Below are 23,366 nucleotides of genomic sequence, written 5' to 3'. Positions count from 1 at the left end.
GACAGACAGACAGACAGACAGTAAAGACTTGTATAAATATTTTTATTTTTTTTAAACCTGCTCAATTGTAACATTCTTCTGTTCTCAATAAAACTCATAATTTCATAACACAAATAGTAATGAACCAATCATGATGTTCACAAACTAAACCGGTCTCTTGTCACTTCGACCAGGCAGGACATGCTGTCCTGTCGATCACATGTCTGTCTGTGCTTTGACACTCCAACATGGCAGCAATGACTCCCAAAAACTTAAACAACAACAGGAGGATTTTATCCACAAACCTGGTACACCTGTGTCAAATGATTTGAATAAAAAATTTTCTTTCTGTTAATTATCGTCCCTTTACATACTAATCCTTCACCCCTCCCCCCATTTACTTTTACAAGTACGTGCTCGTACGTGCAAAAAAAAAACTTTCAAGCCGCGAGCCAGAAACAACTACACAGGCCGTTCCTTCGCTCTCGTAAACGACGACTGGATTGGGCCATTGTGTTTATCTATAAATGCGCATAAGAAATCGAGAAATTATTAGAATGCATTAAGTCATCACTATCCGGAAGACGGAATGTTCACATGCATTCCACGAATTATCGCTTTCATTGAAGTAACAACTGCTGTGATACTTACACACACAGAGTTAATTAAAATCAAAATTAAAATCAAGTTTACCTCCCTGTCTTTGCTTGCCATGACATTCGCTGCCATTGACCATTGCCACTCCTACGCCATGGGAACTAAGGCACCGATCCCCATCGTAACCGGCATGGCACGTGACGTCATCGTCGGCCGGCCGCGCACCGGCCGACGCAGCAACGTGTCCTTTCATTGGTTGGTAAATAAATGGCCATAACTTGGGAACCACGTGTCCGATTAATATCAAACCTTGAAAAGGCACATCCACGGGGCCCCAGTAATATACCTGTCAAGTTTCAATTGGATCGGACCAGAGGTTGTCGAGAAACAGCGGTCACACACACACACGCGCACACACGCACACGCACGCGCGCACGCACGCACGCACGCACGCACACACACACACACACACACACACACACACACACACACACACACACACACACACACACACACACACACACACACACACTTGCTGGAATGATTAGTAGATGATTTAATCCATATCCTCCTTTCCATCGTGTTCTACTTCCCCTTCTTCTTTCCTGTTCCCTTCCTTCCCCTCTCTCCTCCTTTTCTTTGACTTCTCATTCGACCTTCTTTCCTCCCCTTCCTCCTCATATCCTGTCTCCACATCAACTTGTCCTGACGTTTTCACTCTTGGCAATGAGTCACAAACCTCTGTCCAATCGGTGTTCTCCACCCCCAGTACGTCATCGATGACGTTATTTGTTGAATTTATCCCGCTCCGCCACCCTTCCCATTCTCTCGTTCTTTGTGTTGATGAAGGGTGAAGGCCGAAACGTCAACTCCTCTTTTATTCACGGCGGATGAACTGCCATTTGAGGTATTTGTTTCATTTGTTTTACCTTCTTTTGCCGCCGACACAGGCCGCTACTTTTGTGCTGAATTTAACGATCATGTTCTTTGTTTCGTTCGTAATTTCATAATAATTGTGATAATAATTGCAGATTCTCCATTCTTGAAGACATGTTTATATATATATATATATATATATATATATATATATATATATATATATATATATATCTTCTTCTTCTTTCGGCTGCTCCCGTTAGGGGTCGCCACAGCGGATCATCCGTATGATCCGTATAGTGATTTGGCACATGTTTTACGCCGGATGCCCTTCCTGACGCAACCCTGGTCGCCTCTTACAATATTTATATATATATATATATATATATATATATATATATATATATATATATATATTTTTTTCCCCTTTCATTTCCACTGAATGGCGAGAGCACGAATTATGTGACCAAATATGAGATTACATCCGATGTACAACAAGGACAAATGTGTCCAAGAGCAGCGTCCGAAAGGTTTTGTCAGCTAAAAAAAAAAAAAAAAAAAAAAAAAAAATTAATAAAAAAAAAAACAACAGCTTCCGATATTTCGTCACGTGCCTTGATTAAGCCAATAGCGAAACCCCGTCATAATGTATTTACGTATTTACGATATATCGGTGATATACGAAAGAAATAATGTATTTACGAAATTACAATACGATAAATGGAATAATCTTTAAATAGTAACGTGAACTTTTCGAAACTTTAAAGCAAATGTCCGAATATATTTAAAAGTTCATGATAGACGCTCTCAAAAGGCACCGTCTATGTGAGGATGTGTCCATGTGCTCAGTATTTAAGGAGATCCGGATCTTATATATATATATATATATATACAAGAGCCGAGTCTGAGAGATTAGGTTTTTGTCTTCAGAAGAACAACGCCGAGCTCCCTATACCATGAGCAGCGCTCGCCACGCGGGACGCCGCCAATAATATATTTCATTTTCTACCCCTCTCTGCTCCCATTGGACAAGGATTCTTGGTCACACGAAAAGGACACTTGGCCCGTCCGATTGACCTCGCATTTCCCAATCCTGCACCTGTTGTTGCAGCAACATGCAAGGGACCTCAGACACAAGAGGGATGCCTTTTTTGACATTCGATATGCCCTCACCCCATTGACCTAATCTCGCAAATTACTTGTTTTATAATTACTTCAATTACTAATCCCATTCTTACTATTAACACAAGGCAACTTAACAATTAACATGCACCGCCCTTTGAAGAAGAAGAAGAGCAACGCCGAGCTCCCTATGAGTAGCGTTCGCCACGCGAGACGCTGCTAATAATATATTTCATTTTCTACCCCTTTCTGCTCCCATTGGACAAGGATTCTTGGTCACACGAAAAGGACATTTGGCCCGTCTGATTGACCTCGCATTTCCCAATCCTGCACCTGTTGTTGCAGCAACATGCAAGGGACCTCAGACACAAGAGGGATGCCTTTTTTGACATTCGATATGCCCTCACCCCATTGACTTAATCTCGCAAATTACTTGTTTTAGAATTCCTTCAATTACTAATCCCATTCTTACTATTAACACAAGGCAACTTAACAATTAACATGCACCGCCCTTTGAAGTTGAAGAAGAAGAAGAAGAACTTTATTGCACCAAGTTTAATTTAAACGCAAGGAGTGTGTCTTTGTGTTGGTCACACATACATTCACAATAAATCGTACACCTCAGCAAAGTCAACCAGAATACACCAGACGATAAAACTGAATTCAAAATATACTCAAAGCTCCACCAACGACCAATCGCTCAATACATCGCAAGCACAACAAAATGTCCAAAATTGACAAAATTATAATGATACAATCCCCTGTGTTCACCCTCCTCCCACCCCCTACCCCCACCCCCGTTAAATATGTCATACATTGACAAAATTATAATGATGCAATCCCTCGTGTTCACCCTTTCCCCCGCCCCCCCCCCCAAAAAAAATTGGATGATCAATTTAAGCAGGAAATTCAGCTCGGGTACCGGCACGCAATGTCCTGTTCTTTTCAAGAAATATTGGGGAATCTTCTTCATTCGGTACAGGGGGTGGGACTTTACATGTCCATCTGAGTTGCAGCAACCCCCTGCAAGTACTGCACCAGGATGGTAGTTTACTGTCCTGCAGTCCTTCAACTGAGTGGATGAACTGTTTTAGCCTTCTTTGTGGAGAGTGGGGTGCTGCCAAAGCATAATGCCAGGTTGAGAACTGGATCTCACTGGAGAGATCTACTTATCTATATCATCAGTGGAGTTGGCACAGGCACCTGAGAAGAAGCCTTTGGTATTAAAGGTGCATGCTGAGTTGGATGTAGGGAGCGGTTTCGTTTCGGGTGAGGACTGTGATCGTAGATTGAATCCATGTGATGAGCTTGTTCGATCCCATAGGTAGTCTGGTAAAGATCGCACCAGGTCCTGCTTGTGTATATGCTCCTCTTGCCCTTGACCTGGAGTCCTTTGAAAAACTTTCTTTGTTTTTGGGAAGCTGTGTATAAGCTTGGCCTAGTAAGCAGGTCTCTGTGCTTACATGTGAAGAAAAAATGTGGTTGTGGGGTTTTGATGTCCCTCTTTGGCTCTGCTTCACCTTTACATATTTTGGCTAACATGAACAACTATGATGTCGTCCTGTTTTGTTTTTTCTTGCACTGTTATGTTGTCGATGTACTGGGATGCGATCTGAGTTTATGCCATTATGCTTTGCCCTCAATATTTTTAGTTCGTGGGCGCCAGCAGTGATCACTATTTTCGTTGTGTCTGTCTGCCTGTCTGTTTGTAACTCTCTCCAGAGTCCAGAGCATAGCTCCGTGACGTTTGATGCGATCTTTATGAAACTCGGAGATGAGCTCGATATCATGGTCTAGTTGTCTTTTTGTATGAGGGGCATCCCACGCCTCTTGTGGGTGGAGCCACGCCCACTTGAATTTTTTTTTCTCTCGCAATTTCATTTCCTAGAAGTTGTGCATAATGTCCATAAGTAAAACCTATAAAAAAAATCTGATTTAATTTGGTCAATTTTGACGGAAGAGATAGGTTTTTATGCTGGAACAAAACACGAGGAAGCCCTACCACTGGTGCTCATTTCTCTGACTTCAGGATGACAGGCTGAGTCAACCCCCTGGTATTAATTCAGCGGCCAACGGGGCTCGAACTCAGGACCCTAGGATCCCAAGCCACCACCCGAACCGCCAAGTCAACACCAGGTTTCTTACCATGTGGTGAAGTTCCGTGAAGATCGGTTTAAAATTGTGACCTCTCGGCAACAGACAGACAGACAGACAGACAGACAGACAGAATAACAAAATCCACTCGCCAATATACTTTAAAAATCTTCGATTTTGCAAGCAACAATTTATCTCTCTCCTCTCTGCTCATGTGCAATCTGTTCTAATTCAGAGCCAAAGAACTGCTAAGCTACAGATTCGTGTTCAAAATCCAACATTCAATTGAAATCAAGTTGTTCCGAGATCATAAACTGACATTTACAGACAGACAGACAGACAGACAGACAGACAGACAGGCAGGTGAACCAATTGCTTCATCCCGCTTTTTGCTTCATTTGCACGGGTTGATGAGCTTGTGGAATGTTCACCCTCTCCTGGCTATGCAGTGGGGGTCCACCTGGGTGGTGGTGGTGGGTTGTTTCCAGAACCAGTTGTTACATTTTTGTTGTTGGTTTTAAGTGTTTTTAGGACTCTCGTATATCAGATTTGGTAGCTTCCTTTAAATGTGCCTGCAGTATTTATTTTTATTTGAATTGTTACCATTTCCATTTTAACTTTTTTTTTAATAACATTAGTTACCTTACAAGGAAACGACTACAAACACCAAACCCTTACTTGCTTACTCAATCAAGTCATTCTTACCCAAACCAAAAGGTCACTCAACCTGGTTTATACCTGCTCTTCTTCCCTTGTATTCACTCTTGATGTGTGTCCACTGGTCCCATTTTCTTACCTATTCTCTTATCTCTCACTTTAGAGGTCACCTCTATGAGTGTGACCAGTTAGGTCAAAGAAGCAAGTCATTAACAACTTGGAGGAAATGGCCTCTAAAAGAGACGATGGATTTTTCGAGGAAGGGAGAGGTATTGAAGCAAGAAGATTAGATGTCAAAAAATCAAAACATAAGCAAAGCAAGAGGGTTCGTTATTTGTATTCCGTTCAATGTCCTTGTGTTCCAGGCAGGTTTCTGGCAATTACAATTACTTGTGCTCAATTTAAAACTGCTCCATTTACTCCAGTCAATTCAAGTCGATTCATTTTCAATTCGTTCAAATCGAGTACGAAAAATATCGAGTCAACAACGGCAATGAGACACGAAAAGTCCGCAAGCATAACGGGAATGCTGCTGAAACAAGACTGTTCAAGTTATATTAAAGTTAAAACTTGTGCAATTCCATGTGAACAATACAACAATACATATTGCTCCTTTTTTTCGGGTAGTTGTCCATTGTAATTCTCTTTGTCAATCTTTGAACAAGTCCCTTTGAGTGAGTGCGAGAACAAGCTGTTCAAGCTGTGCCTCCTCGTGTGCGTTGTCGGGCGTTTTCTTGGCCATCGTAAGGCTAAGGATACACTTCGTCAGAACCTTCATCAGAAAGGATGTGAACATGATTCTTCTTTCTTCTTTCATGTAGCTGAGTGGCAGCTATTATCACAGTTTTAGTTGTAAGTCCTCTAGCTAGTCCAATGCCCTGCTTGAGAGACAGACAGAGACAGAGACAGAGTTTAACCCCAAGTTGTCACCATGAAACTTGTGTCAGGGAGAGGATGTCATGATGTGCTCCATGGTTTGACAAGGGTTTCTGCAATCGCAGCCAGGTGAGGTTTTGAGGCACCAGTTGTGCATCAGGTGGCCACATCGGCCATGTCCAGTCCTTTTATCCCGTTGAGGGTTGTCCACATGCTACTCACAAAAAAAACTCTCACATGATAAGAGATGTGAACTCAGGGGAAAAAAAAAACTTTGCCTTTAAAAGTGAAAGTTCATAAATGATTCCCCATGAGGTGCACGGTGGCGGGAGATTCTTCTGGACATCGAAGAAGGGTAACTCGCTGATGAGTTTTTGTAAAAAGATTCCACAAATGTCAAGATGAAGAACAAATGAACAGTAAGATTGGCTGCGGACTGCTTCGATTTTTGAAGTTAAAGCCGTGATTTTATTATTCCAGTCACATGGTAACCAACATTTAAATGTTAATTCACATGCAACCGAAAATATCAGTCAATTGAAAGCAAGCAGATGTAGCAGGTGCTTGCTTTGCCAGTCGTGAGCTGTAGCCAGATGTTGTCGGAGCTTCCAAAGGTTGCTATCGTTATAGATTTCCACATTACATTGAAGCTAACGTGACCAGCTGACACCCAATTGATGTGGCTGAGAAGTGAAAGCACAGACCCCCTGGAGAGATCATGTCTGTACTTCACCAGCTGCTCTCATGGCATCTCTCTAAGTGCCCCCCCTCTCTTCATATGTGGTAAAGAGGAGCATATATCTTGTGTGACTGCATTGATGGAGCTTTCTGAGGTGTATCTTGTCAAGCTTGTGCCGTCACCATCTTCACCACCACAAGCGGAACCTTTAGCATGCCATGCTGCTGAAGACACCGTCATCTTTTGGATTGAGGGGAAGAGTCATCAGACTCTCTCGGTCGTCAGCAGTCAGGCCGTCCCATCCCTCGGACATCAAAGTTGTGCCAACGTATGCCGGGTATGAAGTCGGTTGAAACAACGTCTAATTCCCAATCTCGTGAGATATGTCCCCCAGCAATTCTGAGAAATTGCCACTTTCAAGTGATTCTGAGTCACCTAATTATGCAAATAAGTGATCGTAAATTAATCATCATCTTTGTGATGCATCAATACAACGTTAAAATGAAATATCAATGAAACCTTGATAGTTTGCAGCACGTTCTTTTTGACGTCTATTGTGACGACGTTTTCTGCTGACACAAATGGTGCCAATGGAAACAAAAAAAATGTGAATTAAACATTTCATCACGCGTCATATTTAATTAGCTCCGTCACCGAAGGTGAAGGAGGTGATGTTTTCTCCCCTTTATGTCTGTTTGTCTGTCTCTGTCTGTCTGTCTTTGTGTGCAGGATATATCAAGAAGTTGTGGACGGATCCAGATTGAAATTTTGTGGACAGGTTTGGTGTGTGACAAGGAAGAATTGATTAGATTTTGGTGAAGATCCGGATCTGGATCTGACCACTAGAATTTTTTTGTGATTCTTCACCATTGAGAGATAGGGACAAAAACGATGTGTGTGTGTGTGTGTCTATATATATATATATATATATATATATATATATATATATATATATATATATATATATATATATATATATATATATGTATATCACAATATCTCAAAAAGTTGTGGACAGATTTGGTAGGCAGGTTGGGTGTGTGACGAGGATGAACTGATCAGATATTAGTGAAGATCCGGATCCAGACACTATAATTTAAGTAATTCTTCACCATTGAGAGATGGGACGAAAGCAATATATAGCACAATATCTCAAAAAGTTGTGGACATGTTGGATGTGTGGCGAGGAAGAATTGTTTCAATTTTGGTGAAGATCCGTATCCGGATACCAGAATTATTTAATTTTTCAAGTGATTTTCACCATTGAGAGATGGGGCACGATATATTTCAAAAAATATATTGGGATCACGGAACAATCATTACGTGGTGGTGGTATGTGCTCCACTGAGTGCCCTTCTCGTTCGAACTTAAATCAAAGGGATGTCTCGAGGAACAGCATAATGTGCCTGAAATGATTATGTCGATGATAAACTTTTTCATTGATCATGTAGATGAAGGGGAAAAAAGGTATGTGGCCTGGTGTAACAAAAGTGATACGTTATACTGCTTCCTGTCCCATCACGTCATTCTGAATTACTGGGTTTTTTCAACCTGTGCCACTAAGGTTTGATTAGATTTTAATTATTTTAAACCCAAGAGGTCCTACAGCACCTTGTAACAGTGTGCGGCTGAGAACCAACCCTGGACAGGTAGTCAAACATTCACGACTTGTCTCGGTACCTTCTTTGCATGCTTCATGAAGGAGTCTCACCTCTGTGCTGTCCAGCCTGGACTTTAATCTCAACCCACCTAAATGCTGCCATCTTGGTGTTTCGCAGGTTGTGTGTGCCGTCCCTCGGATGGACGTCAAGCCAGACGTCCTGTCCGCCAGCATTAGTTGGTGGATGTTAAAGATCACACGCCCCACAGTGTCCTTCCTGAAGAGTAGGCGAGTTATCACCAGCACCCTTTACAAATTCCAAATTTCTGCCTGCACTGAGGATAGCAAGTGGCTTGGTCTTCTCGGAGGTTGCTTTATTCCAAATTGTACTATTTTCTATCCCGGCAGCAATTTCTTCACAATAAACAAATTATCCAGATGTTTTGCGTGAACAGCCTCCAATCTGGAAGGAGTATGATCCTGACAATACCTGAGGTTTTGTCCATTGTTTTCGGCAAATAATGAAAAGTCATAACTCATGCTGGTCCTGGTCATTGTGGAGGAACAGCTAATCGATCATACAAGACGATACATTAATTGTGAAAAAAAAAATACTGCATAAGAGCATAATAATTAATGGTTTGCGTTATATTCCAGGTAACCTCATTTTACCTGACATATTCCAATTTGGTTTTTTTATCACGATCAATCTATATTTCTTTAACCAGCTGCTACTCTGACTGATGAAAACAAAAGATACCATCACATACTTTTTGTTTGCTTAACCAACCTAAATTTGCATTTCCAGACCATATGATCAATCAGCTGACACTGGTTTATATTAAAGGAAGCTCCATTTGAACTGTATCTGATGAATGTCATGTCATCTCAAGGTGAGAAAGTATGATTATATTTACTTACTTAAAGACTTCAAAAGACATTGATAAAGTATGTGTAGAGAAGTTGTTGTTCTTGTTTTTTTTTTTAACCAGGTGGAAAAGAAGAGTGCAGACAGTGACAAGACCATGAGGACATGGTTTGATAGGAAATAAGAGGAGAGTTAAGATGGTAAACAAGGCAGGCCTGCTTCACACACAGTCAATATTGGGTGGAATGGTATTTCTTGGAAGGCTGTTTTAGTCGGGACAGTCGAGAGGTTTACAATGGAATATTTGAAAAGGAACCTCGCTCGAAGCAATAGGGATAGGGAGGTACAGAGACGTAGACAGAAATAGAAGATCGGAATTGAATATTGTGCTCGTGATATTTTTTTTCTGAGTTGTGGATGTTGTGAGGCAACAACATGTTGTCTTTTGGGTTTGTTTGTAGCGTGGGTCAATGATTGTGCTTGTCGATTTGGTGAATGGATTTGAGGTTGTGGAAGTGGCACAGGGCTTTTTTCACCGCCTCCTGTATCAAGTTTTTCACATCACAAAAATGGATGTGTCAATCTTTACCTACACCGCCTAAGGTGGGCGGAGGTTATGCTTTCACCCCTGTCTGTCTGTTTGTCTGTGAGCAGGATGTCTCAAAAAGTTATTGACCGATTCGGACAAGATTTGGTGGACAGGTTGGGTGTGTGACAAGAATGAATTGATTTGATTTTTGATTCAGGTTCAGATCCGGATCCAGCCTATCGGTGGTGTGGAAGAAAAATAATTATATTCATGTATTATCAATTATATTCACTTGTTGAATTGTTCTTGGTACTTTATAAATTTGATTTTTGGACTCCAGTCAAATTGGCTCTCCATAATGTTTCCCATTTCCCAAGTTTTTTTTTGACCTACATATTGATAAGTTAATATCTTACTATGAAAAAGGGTCTTGCTCGCTGCATAGAAACAGGGTGACCTGGTTGAACACACTGCAAACTTTTGCCATGATTGTGTTATTCTTTCCCTCCCACCAACCCAAAGTGGCCACGTATTGTAGTTCTGAGGTTTTTTTTCGCCTTGTGCTGATCGGCTCATCCCGTAGTTGAATTGCCAAATGTCTCACCCTCCCATTTTCTGGATGTCAAATGAGTATAAGAGGGATTGCTTTGGGATTCTAGTTTGTGAAGTTCATTCGAATGTTTCAGTGAATCATTGAATGTTCTTCCTCCGTATATACAAAATTAAAGATTCTCTTTTGGCATGCTGATCCATCATGTGGAAATCGAGTTCTTTTCCACCGCAACTTTGTTGCCCGAACAGGGACCACAAACCCCTGCAGGACTGGGAACAGCATCGTCTGGCATAACAGCAAGCAAATGGCCCTGAACTAAGATGTTTGCTCTTTCTTCAGATCGGATGCTGCATCTCTCAGTTAAGTGGGTAGCGTGGTATTCCATTGATAGGAGAGGTATACAAAGGAGAGCCTTTACTGATAGACCTAAAAATAATAATTAGGGGGTTTGAGGCCTCTTAAAATAACAGGATTTATCCTCGGCATTCAAATGTTTTAAAGAGAGGTTGGAGACCAGTAATGGAGAGTTGAAGGCTCTGCCATGCTTACAGGGGTTGGAGGCCCCTGAAGGGGGGATGGGGGTCAGCCCCCACCCCCAAAGAGAGGGTTGGAGGTCCTGCTCGTTAAGAAGTTCAAGTCCCCAAGGAGGAGAATGAATAAGTGTTACGAATGTTTGTCGAGTTACCTCTTTTTGATTTTTTTTTTTGTTTGTTTGTTCATTGTGCTCGCTGTAAAACTGTTGCATTGTTATTCTGTAAAGGTGTTGTCGATTCGTAAATCCTATAAGATCCTTTGTGATTGGAAATGTTAAGTTTTGTGTTAAGGAAATAATTTGGGTGTTCCAACCTCATGTTCCACAAGTTAAAAGAACTGTATTTGTTCTAGTTATAAGTTGAAAGGATAGAACTCTTGTATATTTGTATGCGCACTGATTTGCATTAATCTGCATGTAGTACCGAGTGTTACTTAGATTAAGTAAGCGAGTGTTGAAATGGAGCATGTGCGGGTCCAGTAGATTTCACTGGAAGAAAACATGCTCTGTTGGGTATTGTGAACTGTGAAGCTTATGGGAATGAATAACTATGAAAAGTGGAGATATGGATTGGTCGTCATCCTACACTGTGAAGACTCTGAATGAAGTGGAGCGCACATTGCTGATTCCAGAGGAAAAAACGATGATGTCAGATTCCTCAAATCCGTTGCATCTTTGGAGTGTAAACAAAATAACTGGGTTTGTGGCTTGTATTGAAAGACAGAGTCTTGGCGTTATAATGCGATTTCTTTGCGATTTCTATGCGATTATAATGTGATTAAAGTGCAAAACAAATGCCATGAGAGTGTTTTAAAACAAGATAGAGAGGTGGTGTGTGTGTCTGTGAATTCCATCTTGGTGAACATCTGAATTAGAAGTGATTGTGGGCTCAAAGGAACTGAAGATTACTGCATGATGTCATGCTACATGAATGTCTTGTTCGAGGCAATTTTAGTGTCTTGCGTCATGAATCTCGATATGCCTTGAGAATGGCTAGATGTGGGCATGAATGGAATGTTGTTTATGTTCCGTGTGAGAATCCCTCACTCGTGCTGTGGTTAAGCCGTGGGTAACATATGATGGATTAAGACTCGAGTTTTTCTCTCTGTGAGATAGCTTTGTATGCTATTTTGGCTTTGAACACTAACCGTTGCATACATAATAAATAGATGGTCTCTGAAGAGTATCATTGAATACCTGTTATAGAAGAAGAATAATAATGCATACATTATAGTCTAGGGTAGGGTGCATCAAACACCCCCTTTTTTGCAAAAGTTTGAAAAACATAACGGCGATAGGACAGATGTGTTCGAATAGATGAAAAAACATTTCTCATTTTTTTTTCAGAATTTTCGGTCATCATCTTGGGGGTCCACATCGGGGTCAACATTCAGGCACGCAGCTCCTGCGCATTTTTCAGAATAAGTGTTATTTTTCACTGTATAGTGATCAAAACTTGTGTCTGGTAGTGAAATAATTCTGACATATCAATGTACTGCTCCTTTGGTGATGTTTGTAACACGGTTGGCTTGTAATTTGTTGGCACAGTTTCCCTGAAAATGGTGTTTTCCCCGAGAATTGTGTACATACGCCGTACAACGATTTGTGTCTGTATAAAGATCTAATACGCTATGGATCTGTGGACCCTGAGATTTCTGCATCCGCTATCAAAGCTCTACAGCGTCATCTTTGGTACTTAGCAGCTGAGTTTGTGCCCTTAGCCTTATTCAGTGAGGATGTTCCAAGTGCAGAGAAGCGTCGACTGGTTGACCGTATCATCTCTGTCAAGCCTGATAGAGAGGAACTTGGACTATTGCCTATTGGGTGCTTTGGTACAGACTTCGGAAAGCCTCACATCCCCAAGGACATTCACTTGACATCTTGCCTATCTGACTTTGGCTCGGTTGATTCTTGGTTTGTGTTCCGAGAACTTGAACTGGACGATTCATTCTTATCGTATGAAGTGAGTGAGTGGGCAACACTTCCAGCCAATGTGGATTCAAAATCTAAAACCAAAGCACTCAATGTAACTAATGATGCGGCTGAACGTCTAATAAAACTCGGAACGGACTGTCTCTGTGCAGCTCGGTCTGAAGAACACTTTCAGAATGTGTAACAAGTCACTGAGAATGACAGGAAAGAGAATCCGAATCTCTGGAAGCTTGAAACTTGATCATTAATGATATTATATGAGTACCTTCATATGAATACATGTAATTCTGGGTAATAAAGCCATGAATTTGACAGAACCAAGGCATTTGTTACTATTTTGTTTTTTTGGGGGGGAAATCACCAGTTTCCCGCTTCTCTGGCAAATTTCCCAGAAAATTTGATTGGCTCTATATCACTGGGACATCACCAAAGGAGCAGTACATCGATATGTCAGAATTATTTCACCACCAGATACAAGTTTTGATCACTATATAGTGAAAAATAACGCTTATTCTGAAAAATGTGCAGGAGCTGCGTGCCTGAACTTTGACCCCGATGTGGACCCCCAAGATGATGACAGAAAATTCTGAAAAAAATGAGATGTTTTTTTCGTCTATTCGAACACATCTGTCGTATCGCCATTATGTTTTTAAAACTTTCACAAAAAAGGGGGCGTTTGATGCACCCTAGTCTAGGCGTAACATATTAAGTCTAGAGGCCACTTTGGCTTGGTGCTGATAACGCAAAGGTCGCGGTCTCTTTCCCCGCATAGGCCAACACTTTACTGGAATCTTTGTGTTTTGTTGGCAGGCAAGGACATAAATGTGTGTGCCGTCCCTCGGATAGACGTTTAAGCAAGTGTACCATGCACGAGCATCGAAGCTTTATTTCTGAAAAGAAAAAAAATAGGAGTTGGTGCATTCACATGCCGTGGACCGAGACACCAGAGAGCCTTGGTTTGTAAATAGAAATGCTGATAAATTGTCAAATGACAATTGTGAATGTAAAATATATTCTGAATGGGGGTCCATTTCGTAGACTGGTTATCGCCGGCACCATGAGACAATTAATTAAATCGCGCTTTGTTCAGAAATGATGAAAAGTGGGAAATTGCCTCTAATTGCTCAGCTCAGTAAGCTGAGGTCTTAATTTGTTAGACCTTGCAATCTATGTTTAAGAATTGCTCCTTCTCTTGACAATGTTCTTGCTTCACAAGCAGCTGTTCGTACTGCTCAAAGATTTATGGGTGCTGAAACCCCCATTCAATTAATATGTGGATCCAAAGGGAGGAGGGGTGTAATGCCCCCAGCCCCAAACTGTGTTCATTTTCCTTCAGTAGTTTGCCCACTACAAGGAGTTCCACAAATGCGAGGTTTCGTTCTGTGACCGAGTGCCATCGTCATAAAAACCTTTAGTTTCTCAAGTGTGCGTTTGTGTGTATGTTTTAATCATGGCACAGTCGTGAGGGTGGGGGCTACTGTGTTGGAATGTGCTTGCCATGCTCGGTGATGCGAGAGAAATGTTCCCAAAATTTTGATTTGATTCGTAACCATTGTACTTAAAATGTGATCGAAATGTAGAAATGTGATTTGGAATGATTTTAAAGTGATTTGTAAAGTAGTTGTATAATTGCAAACTTGTAATAGGCAATCCTTTTGCCCTCTCAAATTGTAGTTATCAAGTGATCACACAGATGATTCTCGGCTAAATGTGAAGTTTAAAGTCACAACCATCTCCCAAACTCCCTATTGGTGTTTAGCAGGTTGGGCGATTCTTAGATGATGCATGATCCCTCGGATGGACGTTAAACTAGGTGTGCTGTTTTCATTGGTCTATGAATGTTAAAGTTAATGGATGACATTAGTTGATGGATGTTAAAGACAAATTCCTGCCAAAACTACTGCTGGGAAGGCGATGGCAAACCACCCAGTATTGATGCTCAGTCACAAGTATGGGCTTTATCAGAGTAAGGAGGGGTTTGGGGTGAAACTGGAGACGCAACATTTTTGTGTTCATTGTGTCTTTTTCTCCATTACAATTCATTGTGGTATTCAAACCTTCATATTTCTTTTAGTTATAATTAATGGGCCAATTGTAGACGAGATTCCTTTGGTATTGAGTTGTACTGGGAGGGCTTCTCTTTGTGATTATTTTGTTTTGCTTGTCTCGTCAACAGATTAAGTTTGTTTTGAAATTGTTTGAATTTGGATTCGTTATCAGTTGAAGGTTTATGAAAGGAATTTTATACAACCTCGTTTTGTGCTTGATCGATTTTGGCAGCTCTTCAGTCGTCCGATGTTCAGTTGAATATCAAGTTTTGTTTTGGAATTGCAGATTGAGAAACCTTCATCATATAAGTCTCGTAATCTTCATTTAATTGCATTATGAGCTACCATTCAAAAGTGTAAGGGAGAGTATTCTCCCAATTTGTTTTTCCAACTCCTTGAATCGATCAGAATTTGTGGAGTTAATGAGTCTCCTCACCTTTAAAACCAGTAACTTGGGACACATGTAAATGATCTGTTGTATCACAGTAAGGTACATCGTTGGTTATTGATAACTTGTATTTATTGATTGATATATTATCAATCATTGTAGCTATGGACCTTGTGACATGGGATGGTCTATTAATTAAGGATAGACAAAAGTTTCTGAGAATTAAATCAAGATAATATATTAAGTTGAGGTACTTCTATAATATTTAAGGATGGCCTGTGTTATTAAATTGATCGACAGATTGGTAAATATTACATATTAGGAATCATAAGTTGACTGAAAGGGAAAATCAATATATAAGGGAAATCAGCATGGTATTGACATAACCATAAGGCAGAATGGCTGGAATAATGGCTCGACCAACAGCAATTATGAAATCAATTCACTGAATTAGGAATTGAACCATCTATATATCTATCTATATATTACTAAAACTTTCATCTTGTATGTATATTTGTATGTTCCCGAAATACAGCCAAAACGGTACACAATAGCGCAAAAATTTTAGTGCCATGTTAACTCACCATTCACCTGCGGTGTGCAGTATCAAGTTTCGTTCAAATCGGGCAACGAAAAAAAATATTTTAAAAATCAATTCCCGATTCAGTCAAGTAATCTTCGGGAGAATTTGATCAATGCAAACAACCTCAGCGGTATAGTTCGCTGGAGCTATCTTTCTTTCTTTTTTCCTTGAAATGATTGTTTTTCATCAAACGCTGTCACAATGGGAACCCAACGGGTTCATGGGTCATCTAGTGTATTATAATTGTATTCCATCCATCCATTGGGACCATACTCTGTGCAGAGCGTTGGTGCTGCCTAAGCAATCTCCTTGGCTATTGGGCACAATCCTGGACGGGTCGCCACTCCGACACAGTATACCAGTATGCTAGCACTCATTGTGTCAACTTCGGAAGGATGACAGGCCGAGTTAACCCCACCTGGTATTCAACAGCTGAGCGGGATTTGAACTCAGGACCCTAGGATCCAAAGCCCAACACCCGAACCATTAAGCCAACACGAGGCATATAATTGTATTGCTCTCACTTATTAGTAGTTGGTACTGGCCTAACTGTAATTTCAGTAAAATGCCTCCATATTTTGTGGAAAGACAAACAAAAAAGATAAACCAGAATCATGCCAAGTGCAGAAGACATTAGCATGTGAAATGAATGTTAAGTGGGTCAGAGTGAAAGAATTATATCATTGAATATTGTGTAATGACACCATGAGCAGCATTAAAATATTACCTATTTTATTAACCTCCGCCATCGAAGATCGGAGGTTACTGTTTTCACCCCTGTCTGTTTGTTTGTTTGTAGTATTACGGAAAAACTCCTGGACGGATTTCGACGAAACTTGGTGGGGGGATTAGGTATGGTCCAAGGATCATGCCATTAGATTTTGGACTTGGTCCAAAGTCCAATATGGCCGCTATGGCGGCCATTTTGAAAAAATATTTGAATTTTTGTTTTTGCATTTCTACATGTTTTAAGTGATTTCCAACCAAAAAAAAAAAATTTGTTAAGAGAAAAAAAATACAGAAAATTTTGCAACTTTTTTTTCAAAATTTTTTCGATTTTATTTGAAAAATATTTGAATTTTTTTTGCATTTCTACATGTTTTAAGTGATTTCCAACCCCCCCTCCCCCAAAAAAAAATTAGAGAAAAAAAGCTTAGAAATTTTGCACCCTTTTTTTTTCAAAAAAAATAACGTTTTTTTTTTGTTTTTTTTTTTGGACATTTCTACATGCGTGTCGATCTAGTTTAGTTTATTCAATCGTGGTTCAGTAGAGTCTGATCCGTTTTGACCTACAATGAATCGGATATCGGGTTCACTTGAGTGACCTAGCAGTATTGGCGGCGGAGGTTTTGCACTCTACCGAGTGCTCCCCCTCTGGTTTAATGTGATAGGATGATGAGGCCTGTTCATTCTGGAGGATGTATGCACCCTACCGAGAGTCGTTCTAGTTTTATTTTTCTGATTTAATTGGACAGGTGCGTGATTTTGATCAAGTGGTACTTCTTGTACATTTACTTAAGTTAGTTGAGGTATTTCGAACACTGACTTGACCATCTTTCCTCAGTACGGAAGCGCTAAGTTAGCTGAAAAAAAATTAATAATAAATAAACTGTGCAAAATCGAATCGCTTTGGATTTAGTAATTGCGTCACAAGGACCACGTATTGCAGTTCTGAGTTTCGCCTTGTGACTATCAGCTCATCCCGGAGTTGAATTGCCAAATGTCTCACCCTCCCATTTTTTGCATATCAAATGAGTATTCGAGGGATTGCTTTGGGCTTCCAGTTCGTGAAGTTCATTTGAATGTTTCAGTGAATTTTTGAATGTTCTTCCTCCATATATACGAAATTGAAGATTCTCTTTTGGTGTGCTGATCCATCGTGTGGAAATTGAGTTATTTTTCCACCACAGTGGGATACAAAGCGTAAACTGTTCAGCGATCAGCATATGAAGCGTAAACTCAAAATGTCGATCGATGCTCGTTGCCTTTACAGCTAGATCATGGCAAACACATGGTCGGATGGACCTTCTTGTTTTTATACATGTATCGATATCGAAGTGAGGGGTGGATTATGTTTAGAGATCGCACATAAGGTAAAACAAAACTATGTCCTGTAAAAATGAAGTTGCACGTTTTCAGCAGATGAGACGCCAACTGCACGGCACCGCACTGCCCAACATGGGCGGAAACGTCCGTCTGTCTAATTGATGTTCCCTTGAGAGCATGGATACTTTTACCGAAACGAACAACCAAACAGCTTGGAGAGCCCTCGCCAAGTGGCTTAAGCACTCAAGCAAGCACTCCAACTAAACGGTTATTAAAAAACTGCTAGGTTGGCACGTAATTAGCAGCATATTAAACATACACCTCCCGGAGATGCCCGAAATGTCAAGCCATGAACTCTGACGTCTCTGGGCGTTATTAAGCATTGCAATATATCCAGCGATTCGTAGCTATAATGAGCAGGCATTCAATAATATGAGTGAGGAAAGTGAAAACAACAACTTTATCATTAAGAAATCGCTGCGGCTTGTTTCAAGTCAAAGAATGGTTGAGCAGGCCAGAAAACATGGTGGCTTCAGACCCCAGGGAGGTTACCCAGGAAATGCCTTAAGACCCCAGACAGCGAGGTGGCCGAGGATCGCCTGACGAAGGAAAAATTAAATAAGGCCATTAATTATCTTCAAAAAGGGGTGTTTTAATTAACCTTAGCACTCAATTTTCACTCGAGCACATCCTTGGAGTTCCCTTGGTATGCAGGCAAAGGTTCAGGCTGCTAGATTTTATGATTTTGAAGTTATGGAGGAGATACACACACTGACACACACACTGACACATTGCCTTTTATTAGTATAGATAAACAGCTGCGTGTGACGGTTGGAAAAAAATTGGCTCGGTAATTTAGAAAACACGTTAATGCTGTAAACGGCTCAGAAATCGGGTGTTACCAGATATATTTTGCTTTGAAACAAACAAAGAGAAACATTTAACCTTTGTTAAGCAAATACGATAATGAAATGCTTTCGAAACAGGTGTGCAGACAAAGGAAAACCTGATAGAACCTCCATAAGATAATGGGATGAAACTTTACCACAACGGCAACCTTCACAGGCATGGCATGTCCACACACCCGCGGAGAGTCCGTACAGATTCAAATCTACCCATATGTACCACGTCCGTGTGTGCTGTATACGTACCTCTACCTTGTAGTAACTGTCGACTGTACATCCCGTTCAGGACATGAACTGTACTGTGCAGCTCGGTAAGTGGATTAAGCACTGAAGCACTCCAACAGAACGCCTGGTTTGGCAAGCGATTAATTGCCGTCGATACAACTATGCACCCGGAAACGCCCGTGCAATGTCCTAATTGAACAAATGAACACTTTTTTTTTTTTTTTTGGAGTCGGAACTGCTGATATTTTTTAATCTGGAGCTTACATCCATTTATCATTCAGAAATCGTTGTGGCCTGTTCCAAATCAAGATAAGGTGGAGCAGGCCAAAAAACATGGCGGCTTCAGACCCCAGCGAGGTTACCCAGGAAACGCCTTCAGACCCCAGACAGCGAGGTGGCCGAGGATCGCCTGATGAAGGGTATAATTAAATAAGGCCATTACTTATCTTCAAAAGGTGTTTTAATTAACCCAATCAGCCAATTTTCACTCTTGCACTTCCTCGGAGTTTTCTTAGCGTGCATGCAAAGTTTCAGGCTGCTTGGTTTTATAGTTTTGGAGTTATGGAGGTTATGGAGGGGTTTCAGCCTCTTACACATTCACACACACATTGCCTTTTATTGGTATCCACATTGAGCCCTATCTCTCTACTCATTCAATGCCATCACTTTAGTTTTATTAGCATTAATTGTTAGCCCTATCTTGCCGGTAGTTCTTTGCTTGTTTTAAATCTCTTGAGAAGTTCTTCTGACATTAAGCCTATGTCATCTGTAAAGTTGAGATCAGTAAGAACCTTCAATTTGCCTCTTCTACTTATTCTTTGTTCTAGTTGGAACCCCAATTCCTCCTCCATGCCTTTGATGGTGCTTCTGAGTGCGTAATCGAGCACTATGACAAACTAGCTATTTCATATGACAAAGCAATATGACAAATTCATGTGTCAAATTAAAAAAAAAAAAAAGCAAGCACTATTTCTGAATGTGTTATCGAGTCACTCGGTGCAAAAGACACAAAAGCATAATCAATTCAACTTTGGTGAAACGTCTGAAACTAGCATTGGATTTGCAAATTAATTCACTTTTTGTTGTTGGATTGCGCTACGCTCCAGCGGTTTACTCATTGTGGTGCTGAGTTGGAAGATTCTGGAGTTTCGTAGAGGTTTCTGGGGCTAAGTTTCCATTCTGAAATGTAATCATTGAACATGAATTATCTGGAGATGTAGGAGTATATCTCATATGGGATGGCTTCCAATACCCAAGAGGTTGATAGGGTTGTAATGTCATGGTAGGAGAAATCTTCAGTGGTTCTTGGTTCGTCAAAGTAATTTAAAGTAATTGGCAGTGCTATGGCTGCACATCATTGGGGATTCCATGGTGCAGTGTACTCTCTAGAAGTATCTGTATACAGACAAACTTAGAAAATGCATACAAATTGGCGGTGATGCTAAGCCACTACCCTGAAGTTGGTGAAGGGGAGGGACGAGCTAAGCTGAGGATGCATTGGACAGGTCAGGACAAAAGGAGACTAAAGGTGTGGAAGTTGTCAGAACGCTTGGACTTGGAGAGTTTGATATTAAGTAGTGAGTTCGTGGATTATTTCTTGTATCCTTTGGGGGCTGAGGGGCAGATGGCGTTGATGGCAGGTGGTGCCAGGAGAAAGAAAATTTGTCAAAGTCCAAGAGGCGTGCCAACATCCAAGAAGCTGGGAGAAGTGGATTTTCAAACTAAGCTGATCGTTGGGAAAAGTCAATGATATCCATGTCGTCAGCATTTCAGTACCACCAGGAGTGCAAGTTGGGGTTCAGGATCGCTGGCAATTGCAAACAGTGGAATATTCTCCATTGAGCTCTCGACAAACGCGTATGCGTTGGCAGGAAGAGAAGGTTTTAATGGAAGTACTCGACTGGGTGCAATATGTCCTGATTGTTTGGCTATAAAGAGCAGTTTGGAACCATGACCTTCTTGAAACAGGTCATGTTTGGTCATCTCAACGTTGAGATGAGATTCGACGAGACAGACAGCCAAGAGACAAGAGTTGCACCAGAAGTTGTTCATAAAAGTTAATCGCAGGATAAATTTGACTTGGAGTAACAGTGTAAGCACATGCAACGACTTGAGTTGAGTGCAATATGTTGTGGCAGACTTCTGATTTTTCTTGAGATAAGTTGACCTTTGTTCGATCTTGATCTGTTCTGAACGAGAGACTCCATGAGCTATCATCGTGGATTCCGAATCCGTCATTGTGCTGAGTTCTGAACTATGATTTGTGCATTCACTTTGAAAGGAGCTGCTGCTCGAGTTTATTTAATAAGTTGCACTCTCGCATGAATCTCACAGAGATGTTTCCATGCGTCATAATATCCCATGCTTTGGGTATGTAAATGAGTGGCTCATTGGCCGAGTGTGTAAGGCCTTGTTGCATTGCCGCCATCACCAGTGTGGGTTTGATTCCCATGGCTGCTGCTCTGGGCAGGCAATGGCAAACTCCTAACATTCCATTCCTTGCAACTGCTTTGGTAGAACTAACACACTGTGGCAAAGTACGGTATGTTGTTGGGGGTGTGGGGGATGCTTGTAAATATCGTATTAGGCCCAAGTTGTGCAGACTCGAGGTGTATGCCCATTCCCCCACAGTGTGTGTATGCAGTTCCCTGTAGTGATCATTATAACAAATAAAAGCCTCGCTGCAGCCTCTGCATCTTAGCCAAAGTGCCCCGTGACCTTTGCTCTGCCGCCAAGCCATTGGTATGCCAGGCCAGGCGACTCCATGTAGAAAGGCTCCATCAAATGATGGAGAGATGAGTCTCTTGACAGAGTAATTTGAAATTTCTGCAATGCAGAGATAACTCGCAGCACTCAAAGTCAATTCCATCTCACACCATATCTGCGTAATAACAGCGAAACGTATTCCCCACCATAATTCACACACTCAGTCATCGACGAGACGTGGAATTGCTGTTCCATGCAAAGCAAGCTGACTTGATGCTGAAACACCATCTGATAGTCGCCTCTCACCGTGTGGCCTTCGCTTGTGTTGTGTACCTCAACCTGAGGATCGCTGAGGGTGGGTGTGTGGGTGCTGCAGGCAGCAGTGAAAAGTGGTCATAAAAACCTGTGTTCAATTTTCCAGTCATGGCTTGTGCAGTCAGACAGGATCAGTGTGACCACTCCTTGGCTTTTTTCACAAGATCTTGGCTATTCGTTGTTCACCTTGGCGTCTTGGTTTTCTATAGGTTTTCTTGGCGTATAGGTTTTCTATTATCATCGCTTTTCCGAAACCTTGTGAATTCTTGGCTTTTTTTCATTGGCTCACCTTGGCATTTATGAAAATGAGGAGTGGTCACACTGGACAGGATGCCAGTGCACTTACCTTTGATCCCTCACCTGATTATGCACTTTTTAAGTTGGTGCTTCATGCATGTGCACTGAGTTCCATCACATAGTGTGCAGTGTCTTGGATGGATGTTAAGCCGGGTGTGGCGGCTGGAAGCATGTTTCGTGGATGTTGATGGTCCCACAATGTCTTTTGCCGAAGAGTATGGAAGTTATCGCTGGCATTCTGAACAAATTACAAATCACAAAAACAGCTCGGTTGTTGTTGTTAGTTGTTGTTGTGGTTCTTGCTGGGGGGAGGTCGATTTTTTTTTTTTTTTTAATGTGCACCCATTGGTCGAACAGCTGCTGGACCCCACCCACATTTGTCACTTGACTCCACCCACCAGGCGGCCAAGCAAAAAGATATGGCCACCATCTTGGGCCTGAGATATCAGGCCTGTAGGCCTCTGCTGATGATATGCTGCCCATGTTTGTTGTCTCAGATTTTAGTTGGCTTTGTTTGGGTCGAGTGTTTATCACGATGAGGAACCCTGAAAAATCTAATCATATGTTGACTAATAGTAAGGTTTAATCAAGCCCGCCAGACTCCACAGTGTGTCAGAAGGCACGGTAATCAAGCTTTACGTCATGTAAGTTACGAAAATAAAATAAAAATAGCGTTATGTAATTTCTGAACAGCTTCATATTCAGGTTAAACAATTCGTGACCATGTGACTAATTAGCTCGTTCTGATATAACCGTGGTGGAGGGTGACATGGATGAGAGGTGTCGAATTACTCTTTCAATAGCATCGTAAATGCGCGTTTCCCAATTTTGGTGCGTTACTGGATTTTGTCACAGGTTCTGAACGGATCAGGACATAACAGGGCGCAAAAGGAGAGAGAGAGAGAGAAAGAGAGAGAAAGAGAGAGAAAGAGAGAGAAAGAGAGAGAAAGAGAGAGAAA

At 41.2% G+C, this 23,366-nt stretch overlaps 1 protein-coding gene across 3 annotated transcripts in view; it reads left to right on the top strand.

Annotated features, from left to right (window-relative positions):
- Window positions 1–1,283: 1,283 nt before the first annotated feature.
- The window catches only part of LOC147025796 (protein kinase C-binding protein NELL2-like), a 370,788-nt gene continuing 348,705 nt past the window's right edge, over window positions 1,284–23,366 (top strand). For 2 of the 3 annotated variants that reach the window (XM_085880618.1, XM_085880619.1), the window contains exon 1: window positions 1,286–1,483. Coding sequence is in view for 1 of the 3 variants with exons in the window: in XM_085880617.1 (XP_085736743.1) it covers window positions 9,352–9,373 (22 nt within the window). In the remaining 2 variants the exon portion in view is untranslated. Of the gene's footprint in view, window positions 1,484–9,288; window positions 9,374–23,366 lie in introns of all 3 variants that reach the window. The other variant, XM_085880617.1, reaches the window with a different exon arrangement.

This window comes from Eptatretus burgeri, chromosome 5 (assembly GCF_056783735.1).
Source record: "Eptatretus burgeri isolate ZD-2024b chromosome 5, Ebu_testis_v1, whole genome shotgun sequence".
Lineage (NCBI taxonomy): Eukaryota > Metazoa > Chordata > Myxini > Myxiniformes > Myxinidae > Eptatretus > Eptatretus burgeri.
This window is presented reverse-complemented; position numbering and strand designations above follow the sequence as displayed.